At 37.3% G+C, this 21,268-nt stretch overlaps 1 protein-coding gene across 4 annotated transcripts in view; it reads right to left on the bottom strand.

The window, feature by feature from the left end:
- Nucleotides 1-21,268, bottom strand: part of PKNOX1 (PBX/knotted 1 homeobox 1) — a 38,579-nt gene that overhangs the window by 7,978 nt on the left and 9,333 nt on the right. Inside the window, exons 2-7 of one of the 4 annotated variants that reach the window (XM_088530655.1) lie at nt 19,521-19,604; nt 13,283-13,384; nt 9,930-10,057; nt 8,641-8,812; nt 1,916-2,086; nt 815-914 (exon numbers count right to left, since the gene is read on the bottom strand). In XM_088530655.1, the coding sequence (XP_088386781.1) occupies nt 815-914; nt 1,916-2,086; nt 8,641-8,812; nt 9,930-10,057; nt 13,283-13,333 (622 nt within the window). In that variant the 5' untranslated portion in view covers nt 13,334-13,384; nt 19,521-19,604. Of the gene's footprint in view, nt 1-814; nt 915-1,915; nt 2,087-8,640; nt 8,813-9,929; nt 10,058-10,552; nt 10,639-13,282; nt 13,385-19,520; nt 19,688-21,268 lie in introns of those variants that run through there. The other 3 variants (XM_088530657.1, XM_088530656.1, XM_088530658.1) reach the window with 3 other exon arrangements.

The following is a 21,268-nucleotide window of genomic DNA, read 5'->3' as shown; positions in this document are numbered from 1 at the left end:
TTTCAAAGAGACGTGCCACGACCTCTAGACCACAGGGGAGCCCATGGCCTTCCTGCCACGGGGCTATCCTGCAGGTGACAAGACCCACAGGGCTGAAAAGCCACCACCTCTCCGCGCCGACCTGGGGGACACCCAGACAGTCACGTCAATGAGGAGACCAGTCGTCTGGGGAGCACACGGGGGCCTGGGCACCAACGAAGCTGCAGAGCACCAGCTGTCCCCCAGCACAGCCTCTCTGCAGCCGGACGCTGCGGGAGAGCACGGCACTGCTCTCCTGCAGGCATGCTGAAGGCTTTGTTGTTGTTGTCGTTGTGCTTCACAAGCAAGATACAACTTTCCAGTTCTAATGCCATCTCTTCAACAGCAGCACTACTTGGACCTCAAGGATCTTGGGCTTCTAGGTTGATTCAAAACTGCATAAAGCAGAAGGCGGCTAGATAGTGCAATATTTTAATTAACACATATCTCTGTCAAATAGATTCTTCTTTTTTGAAAAATAAGTAAAAAAATAATCCCAGTCTCTGAAATGACTTTTAGAAAACAGTAGTGCATGGAAAATTCTCTTAAAATTGTATTTAAACTCTAACCTCCATTCACATATATGTACTTGGTATACATTGAAATTAAACTATCATTCAGAAACCACTAAGGCACTTGACTTTCATACCCCCAACTTTTCAGATATTATTTGAGTTAAAAAACAAAAACCCCCACAAAACACACATTTTAAATAGCAATTGTGTATTTTCTGTAACAACTATAAAAGAAATCAAAAGGAAGAGCAAGGTGCCAGTTTTTCTTTACTTTGTCATACCTGCTACTGTTGCCATAGTTACATTTCCCTGCTGCAATGCTGATGCTGGCACCATAATCCCTTGGGGACTGAGTGTGCCTGCAATGGCACTTGGAATTTGCTAGAAAAATAAAACAATTAGTTGCTGCTTTTCTTTCTTTTCCTTTCTTTTTTTTTTTTTTTTGTAAAGGAGATAAAGCATGCTTTTGTAATTTTGGCTCTAAAACCATGTTGGGAGCTAACACACAGGATTAACTTCATAGAGAAAGAGACTTGATTAGAGGTTCCTCATTACCTACATTAACTTTCTCATTACCACCAATCAGTATCTTCGAAAACCCTAATGAAAGCAACCGTTACAAAAGACATAAAACTACCTGCAGAAATTTTAGGAGGAAAATGATTCTAGGTATATGAATACTAATAAAAAGCGGTATCCAAACACGCAAGAAGAAAAATGAAATGGACCCTTTATGCTTTCATTATTACAAGCATCAAAGCAATTTCAGTTATTAACTGAACCTTAACACTTTCCAACTTCAAAATGATATAGTATGTATACAGGGTGCCTAGTGCTTTACTCAGGTCAAGAAAGTTATTCTCACTGACCGTGCAAACTTTTAAACATACCTTAATACGTAAGAATAATTTCTACTGTTTTCCACATACAAAAATCAGTTCTTCCAGTCTCTACTAGAGTAAGACTGTTACAGGGTCATATTTCCCTGACTTTAAACTCTTCTTTCCATGCTTTCAGATATCAAAAATATGCACAGGGATGGCAGAGAGTGAACTTTAAGTTACAAGACTGACAAGAATATGTAGCAAACAGTTCTGTATATCAGGACCATCCCATAGGACTGGATGTCTAATAGGTATTGGGGGCCAAATAAAAAGTGATTCTTTAAGCACTGCCACATTTCAACAAATCTGCCAACCATGCAGCGGCACATGTGCACACACACACACACACCCCCTACAGTTCTTTCTTATCTTAACAACAGATTCAAAAAAGTTAGAGAAACTGCAGAAATTCCATTTACAAACTAAGACCAACAAAAGAGTATTTCTAATTTCTTCAGGAAATTTAAGCAAAAATCCACATAACTATTTGAAACATACCTGAGATTGCACGGGTGAATAAGGACTTCCAGGTTCTCCACTTAATAAAGTTTCACTATTCATTTTTGTCTTCAGGCAGGCAATGTAGCGACTACAAAAATCCTTGCAGAGCTCATTAACCTTTTCCAGCTCGAGCAGATGGATACGTAGAACTTGGATTGCTTTTACCATCTAGAGAGACAATGTGAAAATATTTTAGGAACAAAATGAGAATAACTGTTAATTCAATAAATATTTAATGTAAGATTTAAGCAGACACTACTTCCAGATAACGAAGACCACCAATCTAAGCAGAGTGCTTCCTGGAGTAGTCTAGTACCGATCAAATGTTCCTGAAATGTGAAAGGAATGCATGTATATACAAACACCCCACCTTGAGAAGCCAAACACAAGCATAATGTAATTTTTGACCCTATTACATCTGGTGCATTAGGAAGGCAGAGCACCATCGAGGTGAACATGGAGCAGATGAGTACAGCCGCAAGATCTTTTATTACCAGCATTAAACTCAGGGCCATATATCAGATCGGATTAGAAGGGAATGGAAACAGTCCCATCCAGATGCACTATTTAAAAAGCATGGCTGGAACAGGCTTTGTAAGCAGTAGTTGTCTTGATCTGCAGGTCAGAAATACAAGGCTCAGTTGCCCATTACACCCTGAACCAAGCAAAGTGACAGTGTACACATAAATTTGACATACTCTGAGAAGAACCTTTTCTAACTTAGTGTAAGTTTGTCACACAGATTGCTGGGAGGGAACAAAACAGGAAATGTCCTATCATTTTGTCTATAAAAAACAAAAATAAAAAAATTACTAGCATTAATTAATTTACGTATAAAATTAGAGAGGTTCAAAAGCCTGTCATCTTATTCAGCAGTGCTTGTAGTAACCTAACAGTTTTTCACAAAACCGCAGTTAAACAAAAAATGAAGTACTGGAGATACATGCATGATGAGAACTGTTATCATGACGAGAATCCTTGCCATGGTTACTGTGACAGAAAGGTTTGTAGGCTGTGATAGCTGGTGGTATTATATACTGCACAAAAATAGCAGAGGTGACAGTAAGGGTCATAGCACAAGATCAAAAGCCAAAACCAAAATCAGCTGGTGCCAGTTTTGAAGGAGCAGTAGCAGATCCAGGACATTCAAACAGGCATACAAGAGACTGGCAAAATAACTCCTCATTTTATTTTTACCCAGTGTGCCACTCCCAACACTTGCAATTCTAGATATCCAAGAAAAAAATCCTTCTTTTTTATAAAACTGAACAAGTCGTAATTTAGGACACGGTGCAAAGCTGCAATTTACCATTATTTAGAAGGATTTGTCACATGTACAGGGTTGTTTACCTGGCCAGTGCACTGAATCCAGACCAAAAATGACACCTCACTAAATGATATTTCATTTTCCTCCTAACTACGAGGCCATTTTCCTCCTAACTAGGAGCAGAAGTAGCCTTTATTCAAAGTATCTTAAGGAGATCAAGGCTGATAAACTCATCTCATCATGACTTAACTTTCATTGCAACACATCTTTTCCTGTTCTCTCTTTTTTTTTCCTCCTTCTACCAAATTTTTTTTTTAAAAAAATCTTTAAAAGTACAGTTGCAGAAAAAAAAAAAAAAGTTGTATGCTCAAAGCAGTTGCTCCAAATTAAAACCTAGCAATTCTTAGGAGCTTTTAACACCCAAAAGCCTGTGGATTAAAAAGTGTAATGGCCCGTCACTGAGGATGGCAATTTTCTAGAATAGCCCTCTACAACGGTTGCCTTTAAAATTGTCCTTAAACACAAATGAGTTAACAACCTATGCAAATTTAACACAAAAGAAAGGTCACCTATGTTTCTTTCATAGTTATTAATGACTATCCTGTAATACCGCAATAATCAGAGATCAAAACACTTAAATTATAAAATTGTCTATATGCAGCAGACTAACAGAGAGTATATGCATTAGTGAATACCTTAATCATAAGGTTTTTAGTCTCTTTCATCTACTGTTTGCTGTGCTGGGCCTGAGGTAATAAATAATACATCTTTGGGCACACAATATTTTACATGAGGAATTGGTTCTGTTTAGTCAGACTATTTTTCCTCCCTTAAACCATTACCGATATTTACACCACTTATTACTCAACATGTGTTTGGATTAAAAAAAAAAAAAAAAAAAGCCTTTTTCAGTTTAGGTTTAGTTTCAAATTGATAGTTGACACACAAAGTAAGAATTGAATTAAAGTCAAAACTAACCATAAATCAATCAAAACTTTGCATTTTCTTGTGTTATGCTCTTCCTTGAGAGGAAAAAACGCACCTCATTTCTCCAATAAAGGAAAACAAATGCAATCTCACTGCTTCAGGGAACCTGTAACAGTTTTGAGAGTTTTAGTGCAGGCTTGTACTCAAAACTGCAGCTTTTTTTTTTTTTTTCTTCCAGAGAAATACTTAGAACTGGACATGCCCCATCCTTCTGCTCACAGCCCGCATGATGAACAAAGATCACAGAGTACAAGAACACCTTATCAGAACCAAGGCCAAAACCATCTCTGCCTTAAGCACATGAAAACAATCACACAGAAAAAGAGGAACACAGCAACAGCTGTACAAGGCCAAATAAAACAAACAAATTTACTCCAGACCATGTCACAAGCAGAATTTCTCAAAAATTCATTTCAAGAAGAAACCTTGCATAGGGCAGTGTCAATGTTTTTCTTCTTTCAAACTGTCATAACACATTCTGAGAAATTCTTGTCCTTTAAAATTCAATGAACCCTAGTAACTCTTTTCTGACATAATCCAGAAGCCATCAGCATTAGTGGCAATACTCCCATCCGTCTCACTGCAAACTCTCTACATTGACGATGTACCTGAAAGGGAAACTCGGGTAAGACACTGCAAAAGGGGTGGAGCGTCACTACTTCTATACTGACCAAATCCTTTGCCATATGGTTTCAAGATCACCTACTGAGTCTGTTGACTTTGTAACTTAAAGAAGAGAATGCCTCTATAAAGATAAATAAAAAGGATCAAAAACCTATTTATAGGCCAGGCTTAACCATGTATAGACCAAGACTGTTCTTAAAACGAAATTTCCAGTGGATTCTCATTGTACTTCCCAATGCCAAAGTAATTTACACTATTAAGGAAGGAAACCACCAATTAATACAGAATGGAAAAGATACCATAACATAAAAGTGACAAGAGGTAATCTAGACTGTAGCTTGCTAAGAGCTACTCAGGTTAGCACAATCTAACACAGCTTTTAATGACCTTCCTTTCTGGCCACTCTGACCTAAAGTCCGTGCCTTACAGATGAACATTTTGCAGTCCTCTGGATGACAAACAACCTATTTTTTTTGAAGAATATTCAAGGCACTTTAAGTGTCTGGGCAGTGTGAAACATTGCCAGAATATTAACATTCATGTATAAAATCCCCAAACATTCAGGATTTCTGGTACCCAGTCAATCAGCCTAAACGCAGTATAGAGCTAGCTTAAGATGGGACACAGAAAGGGTTTTCTTGTTTTGAAGTCACTAACTTCAGTTTCTGTGTTGGAACTGTCCAGAGTACTTGAGATCTACAAGATATGCCCCGCCAGACCAACCAAACCCCCTTATTTGTTGGACTCCACCAGAAGCAGGTGAGAGCACAGGCAGAAAGCTGTGGTTGTCCAGCCCATCTCCTCCACCCTTCCAGCTCGCTCTCGTTGGCAGGATCTGCTGGTTTCTCCCTTCGAGTGCATGGTTTATTCAACACCAGAGTTAAAAAGGGAGAAGACAGACAAGTAACAAAAGGAACATAGTCTTAGGATTTCTTCTATTTCCAATCCCACAGAGATTTTTAAATTTATGTTTAAAAAAAGTGCATTTCATTTATATGACACAAGGAAGAAAAACTTCTCTGTGCGAGCGTCAAGAAGAAGAGCCTGAGGAAAGGACCAGCTATTCCTTAACTTGAAGAAACTCTTCCGCTCTGCTCTTTGCTGCGGCGACAGCAGCTGCTCCGAGGCCTCTGCCCCCAGGAGAGGCGGAGGAGAAGCCACACTCAGATTTCACTCAGTATCTGGTAACAGAAAGGCAGGGCTGACAATGCAGCTACAGAGCTGGCTCCCCTGCCGAAGGCAAGGCAACTCTGCAATGTGGTTCCAGTTTAAGATAGCAGTGACCTCAGCTGTTATAACTGGGTGCCTCCTACCAGGGCCATGCTACGAAACACCAGACTTCCGCATCCATTTCAGGCAGACTTGTGCCGCCAGCCCATCCACAACCGTAAGAACCACACAAACCAAGTGACTTTGTCACCAGAAAAAACAGAATCGGGTCAATCAGGAAGAAGGGCGAGTTGAACATGGGCTTTTTCCTTCCAGTGTTAAATTTGGAGAGTTACAAATGAGGAAAATAACCTGAGGCTGAGCAAGTCAGCAGACCCACTTTATATAGAACAGAATTCATTTTTATTTTGAGTAAAGAATGGGAAGGAAATATATTCACAAAAGACCCCAGGGGAAAAAAAAGAAAAATAGAAAATTTATTAGTGCTTTTAAATTCACAACTGATGTGCAAACAGCCCTCAGGAGTTGCCACTGATAGCAGTGACAAAAACCAACAAACACATTGCAGAGTCAGAGACGAAGGAAGAAGTTACTCTAAAATTATGTACACACCTGGCAGTCAAGCTTCTAGATACTTGGGTCAAATTACAAGATCCCAAGACTGATATATTATTTAGCTAATTCTGTCTACAACTCACTACTTTAACGACAATCCCACAAGATTTTGTACCACATTAAAATGACCTCCAAGATTAACTACATTCATTAGCAGTTCTCCTCAGAAACTAGTATCTCTCTAAAGCATTTATCCCCTTCTCCCCCATTAAACATTTTTTGGAGGTCTGCAAGAACCCTGAAACCCTTTCCCATATCTAAAATGATGGTCCAAGTCCAGATGATCCTCCAAGTATTTCTGCACCCTGGTGGAAAAGCCACACTCACGTTCTGAAACAGGACCATCTTCTTGTCGCCATTCTGAAGCAAGCACTTATTTTTGCATGCATTGAAAACACAGTATTATACTGTGCTACAAGTATTTCACAAATGTAGTGCCACTGTACTGACATTTCAAAGAAAAGAAGCAGTGTCCCACACCATTGCTTCTAACTCTAGGGTAGTAGCTAAAGAAGAAAAGTATGTTTTATTTCCCTTTATTTTTACTCTTTCAACATTCTATTCTTTTTTTCTTCCTACAGTAGCAATAGTCATTCTGCTACAGGGTTTATCCATGGAACTGTTTCAGTGTTTATGTCAACCTCCTTCAACCTGGAAAATGAAGTTATTGTAAAACCTGTAAATCTTAGTCAGGTGGGCTGCATCAAAATTTGTCCATGGAGACCTAAAGACCAAGATATTAAACTGAGATTCTGTGGGTTAAAATCTGTTCTGGCTATAACTTTGCTCAAACAGGTCAATACTTGTTCTTCATTTATAAACTGAAAATCTTCACACTAATACTGAGACTACCTTAACATACTGGGAGTAGATGCATTTAATATGCACGAGATGCTCTGAAGTAGCTAAAATGTAGCTGTGACTCCTCCTTTGGCTGCTTTGCCATCTTTCTGAAGTCCATTCTTTTGGTCTACCATCTATCCCAAAATCTCATTTGAAATTCAAAATTTTTCCAAATTGGGAGTAAAATCTTCTGCAAAACAAACAAGCCAAACCATTGAAAATTCACCTTGGTGGTGGTTCCTGACAGCAAACAAATCATCAGCTCCACAACTAAGATGCAAGAGCTATTTAGTCCTGCAGGCAGTCTAGCTCAAAGTTACATTAACCCGATCCATCCCTATAGAGGATTTAAACTAACCGGACCATACTTACATAGATTAAGAGCATTGACACAATCTACAAAGATATTTCAATCAAGAACACTATAACCTACAATTAAAAAGATGTAACAAGTAGCTGAGAAGGTAACTTTTTAAGCCTCTTTAGCTAGGGCTGTAAAAGCCTGCCTCACTCGACAACATACTGTCCTTTCCTCTATCTTCTTTCCTCTCACACTGGTCTAGGAATACACAAAGGCCCTTTTCAGCATTATCTTTCATGACAGTATTTCAATACTATCTTCCCTGAACTCAGGACACTGACAATCAGTCACAAAGTACTTGGAAAGAAATCAAGTTATGCAAAACAACGCTTCAGTCTGCTTGCAAAAGCAGGCAAAAAATGACCGCTTTCTTATAACCATATGTGCCCCTCCTGACATACTGTCATCTACAACACTCCAGGCAATTTAAAGCAGCATCTCATATCTCTCATGTAAAATCTTCTTCTTGATTAGAAGATTTTATCAGGCACATTACTTCAGTGTTCCACATAGGATATTGCACACTTAAATCTTCCTAGATATCCATTGTAAATCATTATTTTTTTCCGATTGATGTTTCCAGCTCCTGTCAATTTGGCTTTGCTTGTGAATGTACATGTTAAGTAGCCCTTTCTCCTATGAGGTAGGCTCAAGGATGCAGACTTGTTCTATCTCACAGTCCCCTTAAGAGATCAGGTATTCACAATAAAACAAGATATATATATATTTTATATATATATATATATATATAATATATATATCTGAGTAGAAAATATGACCACCAGCTGAGAAAACAAATTAGGAAGAACAGCCAAGCATTCTGATTAAGATATAAAATGAACATCTTATACTTACCAGATTATCAGTTTCTGGATCTTCACAGAAAAATGGTTTTCCTTCTTTCTCCTGTTTCCTTACAAAATTTTCAATATCTACATCAAAACTAGCAGAAGTTGTGCCTTCTGAACCTTGTGTAGACTGTTCACATTTTTCAAATAATAATGCTAATAAAGGAAATAGTGGGTGCCTGGAATAAGAGTTAAAATATTTAAGTATCTCTTACACAGACAACTGAAAACTTAAGTATCTACCTCACGTAAGGTAACAGCCATTTGTATAAGAAATTGAAAGACTGCATATAACATAAGTGACTATAGCAAAACAAAAGCCTTGTTTTTTTTTTTCTCATTTCCATTTCAATCTAGATACAAGCAAAGCAGTAAAACATATTTAAACAAAGAGAACAAGCTACAAAACTATGCATATTGCTTTATTAACTGTAATTAAGTGGCAAGATATACATTAACACGGTGCATTAGAAATTGAGATTAGCAGTTACCAATGGGATGAATGCAGATTTAAATGATCAAATCTGATAAAATTCACTTATTTTCAATATAGATCTTACATATCACAAAATGCCTTACAGACTGATTAAACTGAGACTGGTACATAGGCTATAGTTGGTGGCCTCCCATGCAATCATTTAGGTTGGCTCAGAGCAGAACTAGGATTTTGTTATCCACTTATTTGGAGACTTGTGCTAGGTCTTTTGCTTCATGTTTCACGTGCTCACTGGTAGCAATTATAACTCTATAAAGTAATGAAAATGAAAGAACACTGAAACCTCATCAAAACGGCACTTAGTGCTCAGCACAGCACATAACACTGGAAGGTGTTTTGGTTTTGTTTTTACATCAACATTTAATCCAGTTTGAGCTAACTACCGGGCAATAGATTGCAATCCCTAGGAACAGCGAATAAAGATTGGTAATCACAATAAAAATAAAACTGAGATTTAAGAGAAAAATTACAGTATGAAAAACTGTGATCATAGTTCAACAGCCTGAATAACTTGCTAAACTGCATTTGATCCTTAAATGCTGCTGTCTTTAGAATAACCTTGATACTGTGCTGAAGTATAAGGAATCCCACAATAAAGGAAAGTTTTACTTGGGTAAAGACTGATAATGAAACTAATTTGATCTGATTCCTTCCCCATAACCTACAGCATCATATAACCAAGAGACCATCTGATTTTAATCGGCCTATTAAAAAAAACAAACAATCAAACAAACAACAACAACAAAAAAACACACCCAAAACTTTACCCTTCAAAAGACAGAACGCAAGTCTGTTACTACCTGTAAATAGCCTGCTTGTCTGCATCCATTGGAGTTTGAGATTCTACAGGGGCAGGACTCACCCCTTCTGCATCAGTTTCAGAGCAGTTTGGATCTTGTTCAGTTTTTAATTCTGTTACTACTTGCATCTGTAGATAAAGTAAGATATGTTATTAGTAAAGCTGTGTGCTTGACGTAAAATAACTGTACTGTTTTCTAAGGAAATAGCAATGCAAAAGGCTACCAAATTGCCAGAAGGTTGGTATGACTTGGCAGTTGCACAAGACATAGGCAGTAACAAAAACTCTCTTTTAATCTTTGACACTTCTTAATGGGTAAAGGTCACTTCAAGTTTCAACACTCAGCTTTAAGATGGGAATGACAGGTATCAGTGAATTGTTAAAACATTTCACCTTTCAAGTGGCTATTTTTGGAAAGGGCTAAAGTGCCTCGCTCCAAAAATTTTATGAGGATGCCTGCATACAAGGAAAACTACAGGAAGGAAAGTTTCTACTCCAAGTTTTCTTTCTCATTCCTTACTGAACATTACAGCGCAATACTGAAGCAATTGGATTCTGAAACTAGTTTTTCTTGTCTGTTAAAGTGCCTACTTTCTTAGAGGAGCAAAGTATTCTATGTCTTACCAATCTTTCAATGATCAGGAACATAACTTCCACTGAGCTTTAGCATTCAAATTTACATACTGAGGTAACAAGTTAGGGATATCAAGCTATGGGAGAAAACAGCAATAATTACATCTACAAATCCATTTAACAAAAACATATATGCAATTTGTGAGGAAATAAAATCTAAGCAACTGCCTTTAAAAAGTATTTCTTATATATGCGAACTTATCTAAAGGTAATTCACATATTCATACATAACAAATTTAATCACCTCATGTAAAAGTTGTCAGTCTAAAACGATAAATCTGCATGAGAGTGAAAAACGACCAGTCTGGATTGGTGGCCTGCAAATAAGTGGAGCAATAAGGAACTGCAATGTTAAGGTAGATAAAAAGCAGGGGGAATATCAATAATCCTCTGAAAAACAAAACAAAAACAAAACAAACAAAATCCCCCACACCACTTTAAAAATATAAATCTTGTTTAAATATTACTGAAAAAAGTCCTTTTAAACTTCTATAACTTCTATATATGTGACTGTGGTCACATTGATAGTGCTGATGAAAGCCTCACATCAATATTGTTTAGCATGTTGGGCTCAACAACAGCTCAAGTCCCACATAATTTCTCCATTAGCGATGCATCTAGTTGAACACTTCCCTGCCCCTAATCTGAGGGAGGGGGCGCCTTCTGGCTTCCTCTTTTGACTTTCTCCTGCCTTCTACTCCTTCAGATGTAAATCCCCACTCTATTCACCTGTTTGGCTGCAAGAACAGACATATCTCTTTTTCCTCACCAGATCTATCTGAGAGAGCATGATCTGCCAGCACTGGAATTATTCCCACAGAGCCACTGCCGCTACCATGCATATCCTAAATTGCGCGAGGTGGCTGGGAATACATGGGAGGTGCTTTTGAGGCTTGGCAAATGGATTTCCCATCACTTCCAATTACTTTTTTAAGACTAAAAGTTAAGGGACTTAACCCTGAGCATCATAGCTTCCCTTCGAAAAAAGCAAACAAACACAAAACCTTGGTCTTCTCCCCTTTGACACTGGCGATATCCATACAAAGGCAAGTCACACCAATCCTCACCTAATTCAAGATGAGAGGCTGTTCTACACACCACCATGAAGTCAGAATCAGCACCTTCAGAAATGAACCGAGTGTACAGAAGGCATTCACTTCCTCTCTTCTCCCTTGAAATACATCGTGTCACCTCTCATGCAGAACTCCTCAAGAGGGGAGCTGGCCTCCAAAACCCTTCTGAGCATCCCATTCTGATAGACCTGCCTCTATCTGCCACACAAAATAAGCAAAACAAATCTACCTGACAGGGGCAAGCCATCTTCTAGTTAAACGGGAAACTAAGTAAATGACAAAGTATCCAAGCCAAATGAGCATTCTGCTTTGCAAAGTGCTCCCTCAGCAAGCACCGGGTAGTTTCTATGCTAGAGTGCTTGTAGAAAAGATGTAACTAGTGAACTCATTTCTTGGCTAACGAGAGAAAGGAGGGGCAAAATAAAAGGGGATGACTCATGTCATGCCATACATCTGCAGAATATGAAGGTGGAGGCGATATTGCTGCAAGAAGGAAATAGCTCACTTAAAACTGCACGCTGTTTCCTGTGGGGTATTTCCAAAATGCAGAAGAAGCAGGCACCAAATCACCTGCCTATCTGGGTCACAGTGGGTTTATGATATAAAATAAATGGAAAGAAAACCCTCTCTCCCCACTTGGTCTTCACAAAAGCACGTATTAGAGGAAAGCATGTATTTTGTGGTAAATAAAGCAAAAATTCAAGTTAGGTGAAAGAATAGCAAGAAAATAGAATTTTTTTAAAAAAAGTTGTAAACAGACATTAAAAAAATAAGTAAATCCCAACTTAAGTCAGATAAACATCTGTTTGAGAGATTGAAAAAGTTGCTGTTTTTCTTCTGTCTGTTCACCACTGTTGCCATCTGCTGACAGAAGTGCTTGTATTTACAGCTTAAGGTTGACACAAAATAACACAAAAATGGGTCTTTAGAGCCCAGGGCAGGGTATGACTTGCCTCCAGCTAACACTATTTTAATTTGGTAATTCAAATTGGTGCAATATGCAGACTGTTGTACAAAAGAAGGATTATCATGATCAGACACATCTGAAGAAGTGTGTTTTATTATTCTAGCTGTTTAGTTGCTTTTTAACAGAAACAAAAGCATGAAAGACCACTGACTAACATTTTAATTCTAATTATTACTTTTATTTAGGCTATTGAGTGAAGTATTTTACCAGTTTCTAGTCTGCAGCACAACTGTAGCAAGTCAAATGAGGTTGTTGCCATGTAATTCTAGATAACTAAATTTATACTTCACTTGCTGAAGACCAACATGTCTATCGCTGCTTAAATATCATTGCGAATACAGAAGCACAGGAGTCCATACACAAAATATTACAAACAGCCATTTAACTTTCCTAAATTTGGAGCATTACAGCACAGGATAAATCATCTAGGGCAGCTTCAGAAGAAAAACTCCTTGTGTAACAATTTCCCAAAAGTCAAGCAAAGTTACGCAAGGCTGAGCTAAACATTTAATACAAGTGTCCAGGTATTATAAAGCATGTTAGTTCATCACTTTAAAGATCTTGTTTTTACAATCAACATGAGATACTTAAAATAATGCCAAAGCAGGTAGCAAAGAAAAGTCACTACATCTTCCTATTGCTAATTGTGCTAATTTAGAGAAAAAGGAAAAACAGACTTACCTGTTGTCCATCTTGATAGTTGTCTATACTTAATGTCTGTGTTGCCATCATGGTTAATAAAATGTTAAGTATGTCAAATCATCATAAGTGAGGACAAACACGCTAAAAAAAAAAATCAGTTACAAAACTTACTTAAAACCTAGTTTTAAAAGATGAAAAATTACTGAGATTTAAGCACAAAAATGTCAGTTAACTTACTGACAATATAACAGTTACGTGCATTTTCTACAGAAAATGCCATGCTGGAAATCACGAAAGTTTCATCAATAAATAGTTCATTGTACTAATTCACATTTTAACTCTATATTTTTACTATAAGAATGAGGTTACACTGAGAAACTTTAGGTAAAGGCAAACATTTATTTTTGTACTACTTTAACTAATTTATTGCAAAGCCATACATAAAACACCAAAAAAGCTAAGACTTACATTTCTGTGTTTTGAAAAGGCTAACTGCATTCTGAACATGACAATCATAGAATCATAGAATGCTTAAGTTTGGAATAACTGAAATAATTGTCTACAACTGGCACTCCAAAGGGAAAAGTGTCCAGAAATAACTCTATATACTTACGAGTATTAATCCTACATGCTGAAATGCTTGAAATTACTATTTCAAGCATTTACTAAGTCATGTATCATTTCTGAAATCAAACGTTTATTATCTAAGCCATATAAGCACCAATGAAGAATGGAACAATACCTAATTATCTCTAAACTTGACGAACGGAACAATACCTAATTATCTCTAAACTGGGCCTATATTTTCAAAGTCATTTTCAAAAATGACTTAGGAATTCAGAAGTCTCATTTTTATAGACATTTGAAGCTTTCCAAATATTAATTCTAGGGGTATTTGTGATACAAGCAGTTTATGTATGGCATTTCCTCTATGCATTAGCTGCAGTTCAAGACTTACATGAATTAAATATTTTTTTCCAAAAAAAAAAAAAAAGTGTAACTTTACCATTAAATAAAGTTTATCCACCAAACTAACAATTTACATTTCATTTTCTTGGCAGATTATCAGGCATTACAACCAAAACTGCATAATACATTAAGCCATTATTGCTAAATATTATCACAGCATTCAATTTCTCTGGACAAGTAGGAGTCCTAAGGCTTTAGTCATTATAAAAATATACATTTAACATATATATATATATTTATACATATATATATATATACACACACACACACATATATATATAAAACAGTCCAGAGCTCATGTCTTGTAAAGGATTGCACCCAGGACTTCCTTCCAGGTTTTCTGCATGCTTCCACTTGTATCAGTAACATATAACTAGTCATTAGAAATTTCACCCCCTAAAAATCTGACCTTAAAGCTACTTTTTATGCAATGGGTTTAATCACTACAAAATGTTTCCATTGTTTTGGCATCCTTTCACCCCTGTATGCAACCTTGTTGTATACAACTCAATTGCGGTTGTGCGTGACCATTTTGAAGAGCCATTTTCACATTCTGGCTATTTTTCCCTACAGACTGGAACAGTCTCAAGTAAAATGTTTCACTCGGGAAACGTTACATCAGACTCCAAGATTCACTTCTCTGTTTACTTAACAGTTTGGGCCACACAGACAAATCATAACTCCTCAGGACAACCCTTGCACCCTACTTTATACAAAACTAATAAAAATGGGTTTCCTAAGGGTAACTGCTATACCCTTTTACACAGTTTTAAGATCAAAGTACTTCATCATAACCATAACCATATAACTGTGGCTTCCTTTACAGTCCAGCTCAAGGTGTTTTATAATTCTTTAATCAAGTTGCTGCTCTTTAGGAGTCTATGCCAACTTATGCAAGCAGAAGTATCTTGGGAAACACCAGTATGAACAGGCAGAGCAGCTCTTGGTTCTTGCACTGTACTAGGTGCTTGCACAGTTTCTATCTGTGGACAACATGCATCTTTAAGTAACTGTAGCTCTTTAGATAGGAAGATACGCTGCAAGGTTCTTTCTAATAGCTTTAGCAGACATATTTTGTAGCTCTATTACAGAGGCAGTAATCATCTCGTAAGAACAGAGTACTTTGCAATATTTCAGTTCTAAATGGCACAAGTGCCCTAAGAACAGCCTGGCAGAAATTGCACCTTCACAAGCCAAAACCATCACATGGAAACACTGTGAGATTCTGGGGTTGAAGTCTATTTTTAACATACACAAAAATAAAATATGAGTATGTGAGTTAAAGTACCTCTCAATTTCTTTTTTACATATATATATATATATATATTTTCCCCACAAACTAGTGGTGAGAAAGACACTAATATCCTTTCTGTCATGCAGCTTTACTAGTCTTTCTGGATTTCCCTATGATGGACACCTAGTTATGTTATCACTAAGGCACCAAAACAACATTGACAGAACTGACAAAGTCTTAAATCCTGCTCTAATACTTAAGCTCATTTTAACATTAGTATAAATAATAGCTCTTCATATTTTTATACAAGTATTACTCCTTAGACTACTACAACAGCCTTCCAGCATCAGATCCCCAGAGGGGGTGAAAGGGATTTCACAATCCTTGTATTTTCTTAGGAAAAGATGAAGCTCCTTTTAAGTCATCCAAGGCAACTCTGAGTAATTTTTCTTGCATTTTATACTTCCAGTAACATTTTGCCTTCTGTCTTTAACATACAATTCTCTTTCCCAACTATTTCACTTACAGTTTCCTTTCTACTGTGTCTCCTTTCCAAAATCTCAAATTATACGGGGAGAAAGGGGGAGAAAGGGGGAGAAAGGGGGAGAAAGGGGGAGAAAGGGGGAGAAAGGGGGAGAAAGGGGGAGAAAGGGGGAGAAAGGGGGAGAAAGGGGGAGAAAGGGGGAGAAAGGGGGAGAAAGGGGGAGAAAGGGGGAGAAAGGGGGAGAAAGGGGGAGAAAGGGAAGGGAAGAAAAAACTTAGTAACCATCTGATCTGCTCTCCCAAATGCTGCTCTATGATTTTGCTTAGCTTAACTACACTCCCAGTTCAGCCTGAGAAACATACTTCTGCTATTCAGGTTTACTCGGGATTTATTTATTTTTTTTTTTTTCCAAAACTGAACTTTATATCACATGATTATTAATCACACAAATATACAAGCTTTATTCTACTTCCAGATTCGATGTAGTTGCCATTAATATTAATGAGAAATCAATTAAAAGACTGATCACAGAAGGGCTCTGCAAAAAAAAAGAGGCAAATTCAATCAACACTTGCTGCCTGTGTATATTCTCCTCTCTAAACAAAGTGCAATCAAAATGTTCTCACCTTGCACAAACACTGCAAGGAGAAAAAAAAAAAGTAAAATACAAAATAAAAAGAATTATAAAAGCAGAAACTTCTTAAGTGAGCCTTCACCTATTTTCTGGAGACTTAGCTTGAAAAACACTTGAGTTCTTTTATGGCTTCTAACCCAAACATATTAAACAAAATGAAATACAGTACATGACGTCATTTATGGTGTTTTACTATCGCACTATGGAACCAAAAATAACAAGAAATATTTCAAAGTTCTTGCTACATTTGTCTTGGTTTTATAACTTGAATCCCACTGTGAAATGTATTTGCTGAAGGGCCCCACTGAGCTTGAAGGGCTTTCATAGACTCCACTTAACCGTCAGTACCTATTTCTAAATCAGTATCTTTTTCTTTGAAACTCAGAAAACTTACTGATTTCTCCAGCAAAAGAGAAAAAAATAGGGAAGGGTAGACATAAATGCTCTTGCTGGTAGAAGCTAATAGATCTCAAGCCTATAGATCTCAATCATTCAATGTTATAAAATCAGCATTTGCCACAACAGCAAAGCACAAGTATCTTTCAAAAACCTGCTTTTCTCTTTCCCCAAGGGCGTATATCTTATTTCTTATGTGATATCAGAAGTACAAACCAAACTATCCTCAAGGTTAAAAATCACTTGGACTTGTCAAAAAATAAAGTAACAAGAAAAACAGTAAATGTTATTTAGTGATTATTTTAGAAGTTTAAGAAATTCCTCACAAAAGGCTATTAAAGAAATTGTAGCTGTGGGAGAAAGAAGGAAGTTCTTAGTCAGAAATGACTAGGAAAGGGTAAAGAGTTTAAGCATGATCTCTTTAGAGTATTCTAAAGTTAACAGATACGTGAAATAATATATGTGGCACAAAGAACAACATGAAGATGGAAGCAACAAGATCTGATGGTAAGAAATTTAAACTGTTGATGATGATAAAACATGGCAAGAATTTCAGGCGAACCAAACAAGTTGGACTGACCCTTCTGTCAAGATTCCCATACAGAAGAGACATTTCACATCTGGACACCTCCCACCCCACCCCGTGCCATAGAAAGGAACAGGTGGACAAATTTGAGCTAGATCAACAAATGATTCCACCCGAAAGGGCTTTAGCCCTCTCCAGAATAACTGGAAAAAAAATCTATATGGGCATAGCCATTATTTCCCATAAGAGCTTTATTTCTCACTTATAATTACAGGTGAAGAAGATTAAACTATTATCGAGATAGTGACTGATGAAATTTAGCGAAGACAAGTACTGCAAACCAAGAACAAATTGAGCTAATCGCATGCTTCAACTGAGGCAATTAAATGAGGAATTACTTTTCATTGACTAAAGAGAAAAAAATCTCTTTGTTGTCCACTAGTGGAAGTGACAGAGCATGTTAGAATTGAAGAAAAAAATGACCGAAAAGGCACGTATCCGTTCAGCTTTTGTCATCTAACATTGGCCGGAGCACCCAGGCCCAGGCAGCAGACGCAGAGCCGAAGCGGATGCTCCTTCTGCGCACAGCGATGCGATGCTGGCTGGAGCTGCTCTCGCTGCCAGATGTTTATCACTACCACCCTGCCAGAGTTAACTATTCCCACAGCTCTACCCCTGAGCTCACAGGAACACGCGGATGATGATTTCTGATCCCTTTTACATACAGCCAGCCAGGCTATTCCACCCACTGTTAAAGGTGACTCTGATGTAAAGCAGCTGACGTTGTGTGAAGCATGTTGCTGTGCACTCGCACAACCCCTGCTCTTGGCTGACCTATTAGTGTGGTAATTTCTGGCTCACGTATGGCGATTATCAACTCACAGCAGGACCATCTTTAACCAGAACAACTATATCCAATACTACATGGCTTAAGGTATCTGAAGTAGGCCCAAGCACACAGGACTTCTGGACAACTTTGCTTTAAAAATTCCAATTATTCTTCCTAAGAGAAACTGAGAGTAGAAGGAAAACAGTGCATTTGTGTTGCAATCAAAGCGTTACAAATGACAAAAACAACCTGAGGCTGACAGCATCAGCCAGCTTGCTTCATGAAGAACAAAATTAACTCTCATTTTATTTATTTCGTAAACAAAGCATGAGGAAAATCCAAGGCAATATTTAAGGTCATGTAAGCTGGAAGCCAACACATGGAAGCCAGTTGCATTCAGAAACTTCACTGACATCTGTGGCAAAAGAATTCATAGAGCAGTATGTTTTGCAAAAAAAAGTATAAGGAAAAAAAAATTAAGCTTTTAATAAAAGTAAGGACAAACTTGTAAGATGCAGTAGAAATAAGAAGTTAAATTAAAGGGAGTAATCACAATTAGAAATAAGGAAACTTTGCACAAGTTAAGAGTATCTAAGGGAAAAAAAAGATTAAAGGTGAGCTGAAACATGTACACAAAGTGATTATTTAATATACATCACTCCTCACTTGGTCTACTTACTCCTTCATAATTGAAAGCAAAGGGACCACCCAGTAATGTTAGCATAAGGTGCAAGTAAAGTGTTGGAGTTCAGTAATATCATTTTTAAGATATAGATATATAAGCTACAACAGATGTTTGTAAGGCATATAAATAGTTATGCTCCGGGGTATAAACCAACCACTAATTGTCTTATGGCTGTGAAGAAACTACCCAACAGACTTGTTAGCACATAATTGTTCCTTATAATCTTTTTCCCTATATACCTTCTTTTGAAGTACTCAGCAGTAACTACATTAGAGAAAAAAATGGTGGCTAGAAGATTCAGTATGGCTATTTGTCCTTTCTTAAGTACTGACATTTACTGTATAACATACATCTTTATACTCACATGCAAAGCAGAACAAGAATTAAAACAAGCCTGTTTGACACATGAAAAATATCTAGAACCTGTTTCACTTTTCATTAAGAAATGTAATGAATTTTGTTTCCACTGCACAACGTTTTTTAAAGGAGACAAAACACTGACCGTGAGAAAGCTGCTCACCTCTTTCTTTCAACTGGTTGAAGAGGCCATTATCTCATTTTTGCAGAGCAAATTCCACTGATGCACAAGGTAGTGGACAGAAACCTAAGAAATAACAAAGAAAGATTCAGAAGAAGGCAACAATACAGAACATACTTCCTGAGACTGACTATGACCTAAAAAAAAAAAAAAAAAAAAAAAAAAAAAAAAAGACTTCATTTTATTATGCTCTTCTTCCAAGGTTTAGGTAAACTGACCAGAACAAGGTATTTGTTCTAGCCCCCTCCTATTCCATGATATTGTTTGAACTTTCACTTATCTTATTCATTCTTCTCTTTGCAGATGATAAATATGAATGATATATTCATCTGTATCTCCTCTTTGCTGATGCTTGCAAGAGCAGGTTAACAGCTGGACTGCTGACTTGCTCTTTGTTGAACACAGAACCTTTATGTTATACTCTCTGGTTTACCACCTGCCTGCTTAGGCTGGAAGGGCACATCCCCAAGTAAAACTATAAAATGAAATAGCAACAACTGCGAAGTGTTTAAAATGAAATCCCTCCGTGCAAAAAACAAACATGGAAACACAAAAGGTCACTTTTTAAACTTCCGTCCCCTTCATAACCATGCTTTGATAGCAACAACGGAAAGTATTCTCTTTATTGATATGATCAAGTAACACACTGCTCTGACAAAGAACCCCACAGAATGTAGGCAGGAATGTCAGCCATTATTGCTGTCATGTGTTCAAGGCAGGTACCCAATGGAATTATTCAATCACTTAAAAAAAATTTTCAAAAACTATGAAAATTACTTAAACTACATTTAATTTAATAGTTTGGTATCTTAAAGCCACTTTAAGGAGTAGTAATGCAAAGATCACGAAAATGCATTTAGAAAGCACAAGGCCTAAAACGCACTAAGGAAAGCAGGCAGCCTGAGAGCCGACTACCTGAGCAGACACACATAGCCCCAGTTACCCCCAGCAAAGTCAGCTTAGGGGAGCTTACAAACATTAGCATTGCAGAAGGAGCATCTGAAAAGGCATCATGCGTAAAACGCTCCAAGTTCTGGTGTTTCCAGTTTTGCCAAAAGCACTGAAGAACTGGAAGGAAAATAATGCCAAATCAACATTTTTGAAAGTGAAATAAAGATGGCATTTAGATTTGAAAACCAAAGTTTAGCTATGTGTAGTGTAGAAGCATTTTTTTGACAAGCTCAGAGAAAAATAAAATATTAAGGGGTATTACACATCAGTGATGCCTCAGGCTGTAAAAGCCTAGGAAGATGCTTTGGGGAGTTATCAGGCAGTATATTGCTTTAGTCATTTGTTAGAGACGGAATATTGAGCTAAAGGAACTTCAGGCTGCCCTGGTACCCCTGTTTTTGAAGCCTCAAAGGCTTCAAGATGACACACTAGTTCTTACCATTTTCTGTCTTACTACTGTTAAAGATTTATGTCCCCCCAACAAGGGGCTCTCTCAATTTTGGAACTTCTAAAATTCTCTTCTGAAAGATGACTGTACCTCTTAGTGCCTTTTTTTCACATAGGATTTAACTTCCCTAATTTTGAAACTTATTTTCACCTACCTCAACTTGCTGGGCTATTTCCAAACAAAACACTTCTCATTTCGCATAATCTTCTGAACACAGATCAATGACAGACAACTAGAGATGATCCATTCCTTGTCTGTGCTCAGACCAGTGCTATAAAGGACTACTTCATCTTTGCAAATCCGAAAAACTTCTTTCCTTCATTCAGAAACA

The sequence above is a fragment of the Tinamus guttatus genome, unplaced genomic scaffold (genome assembly GCF_059628265.1).
Source record: "Tinamus guttatus ecotype Peru unplaced genomic scaffold, ASM5962826v1 Tinamus_guttatus_pri_ptg000384l, whole genome shotgun sequence".
Lineage (NCBI taxonomy): Eukaryota > Metazoa > Chordata > Aves > Tinamiformes > Tinamidae > Tinamus > Tinamus guttatus.
The sequence above is the reverse complement of the archived record's forward strand: the minus strand, read 5'-3'. Positions and strand labels throughout refer to the sequence as shown.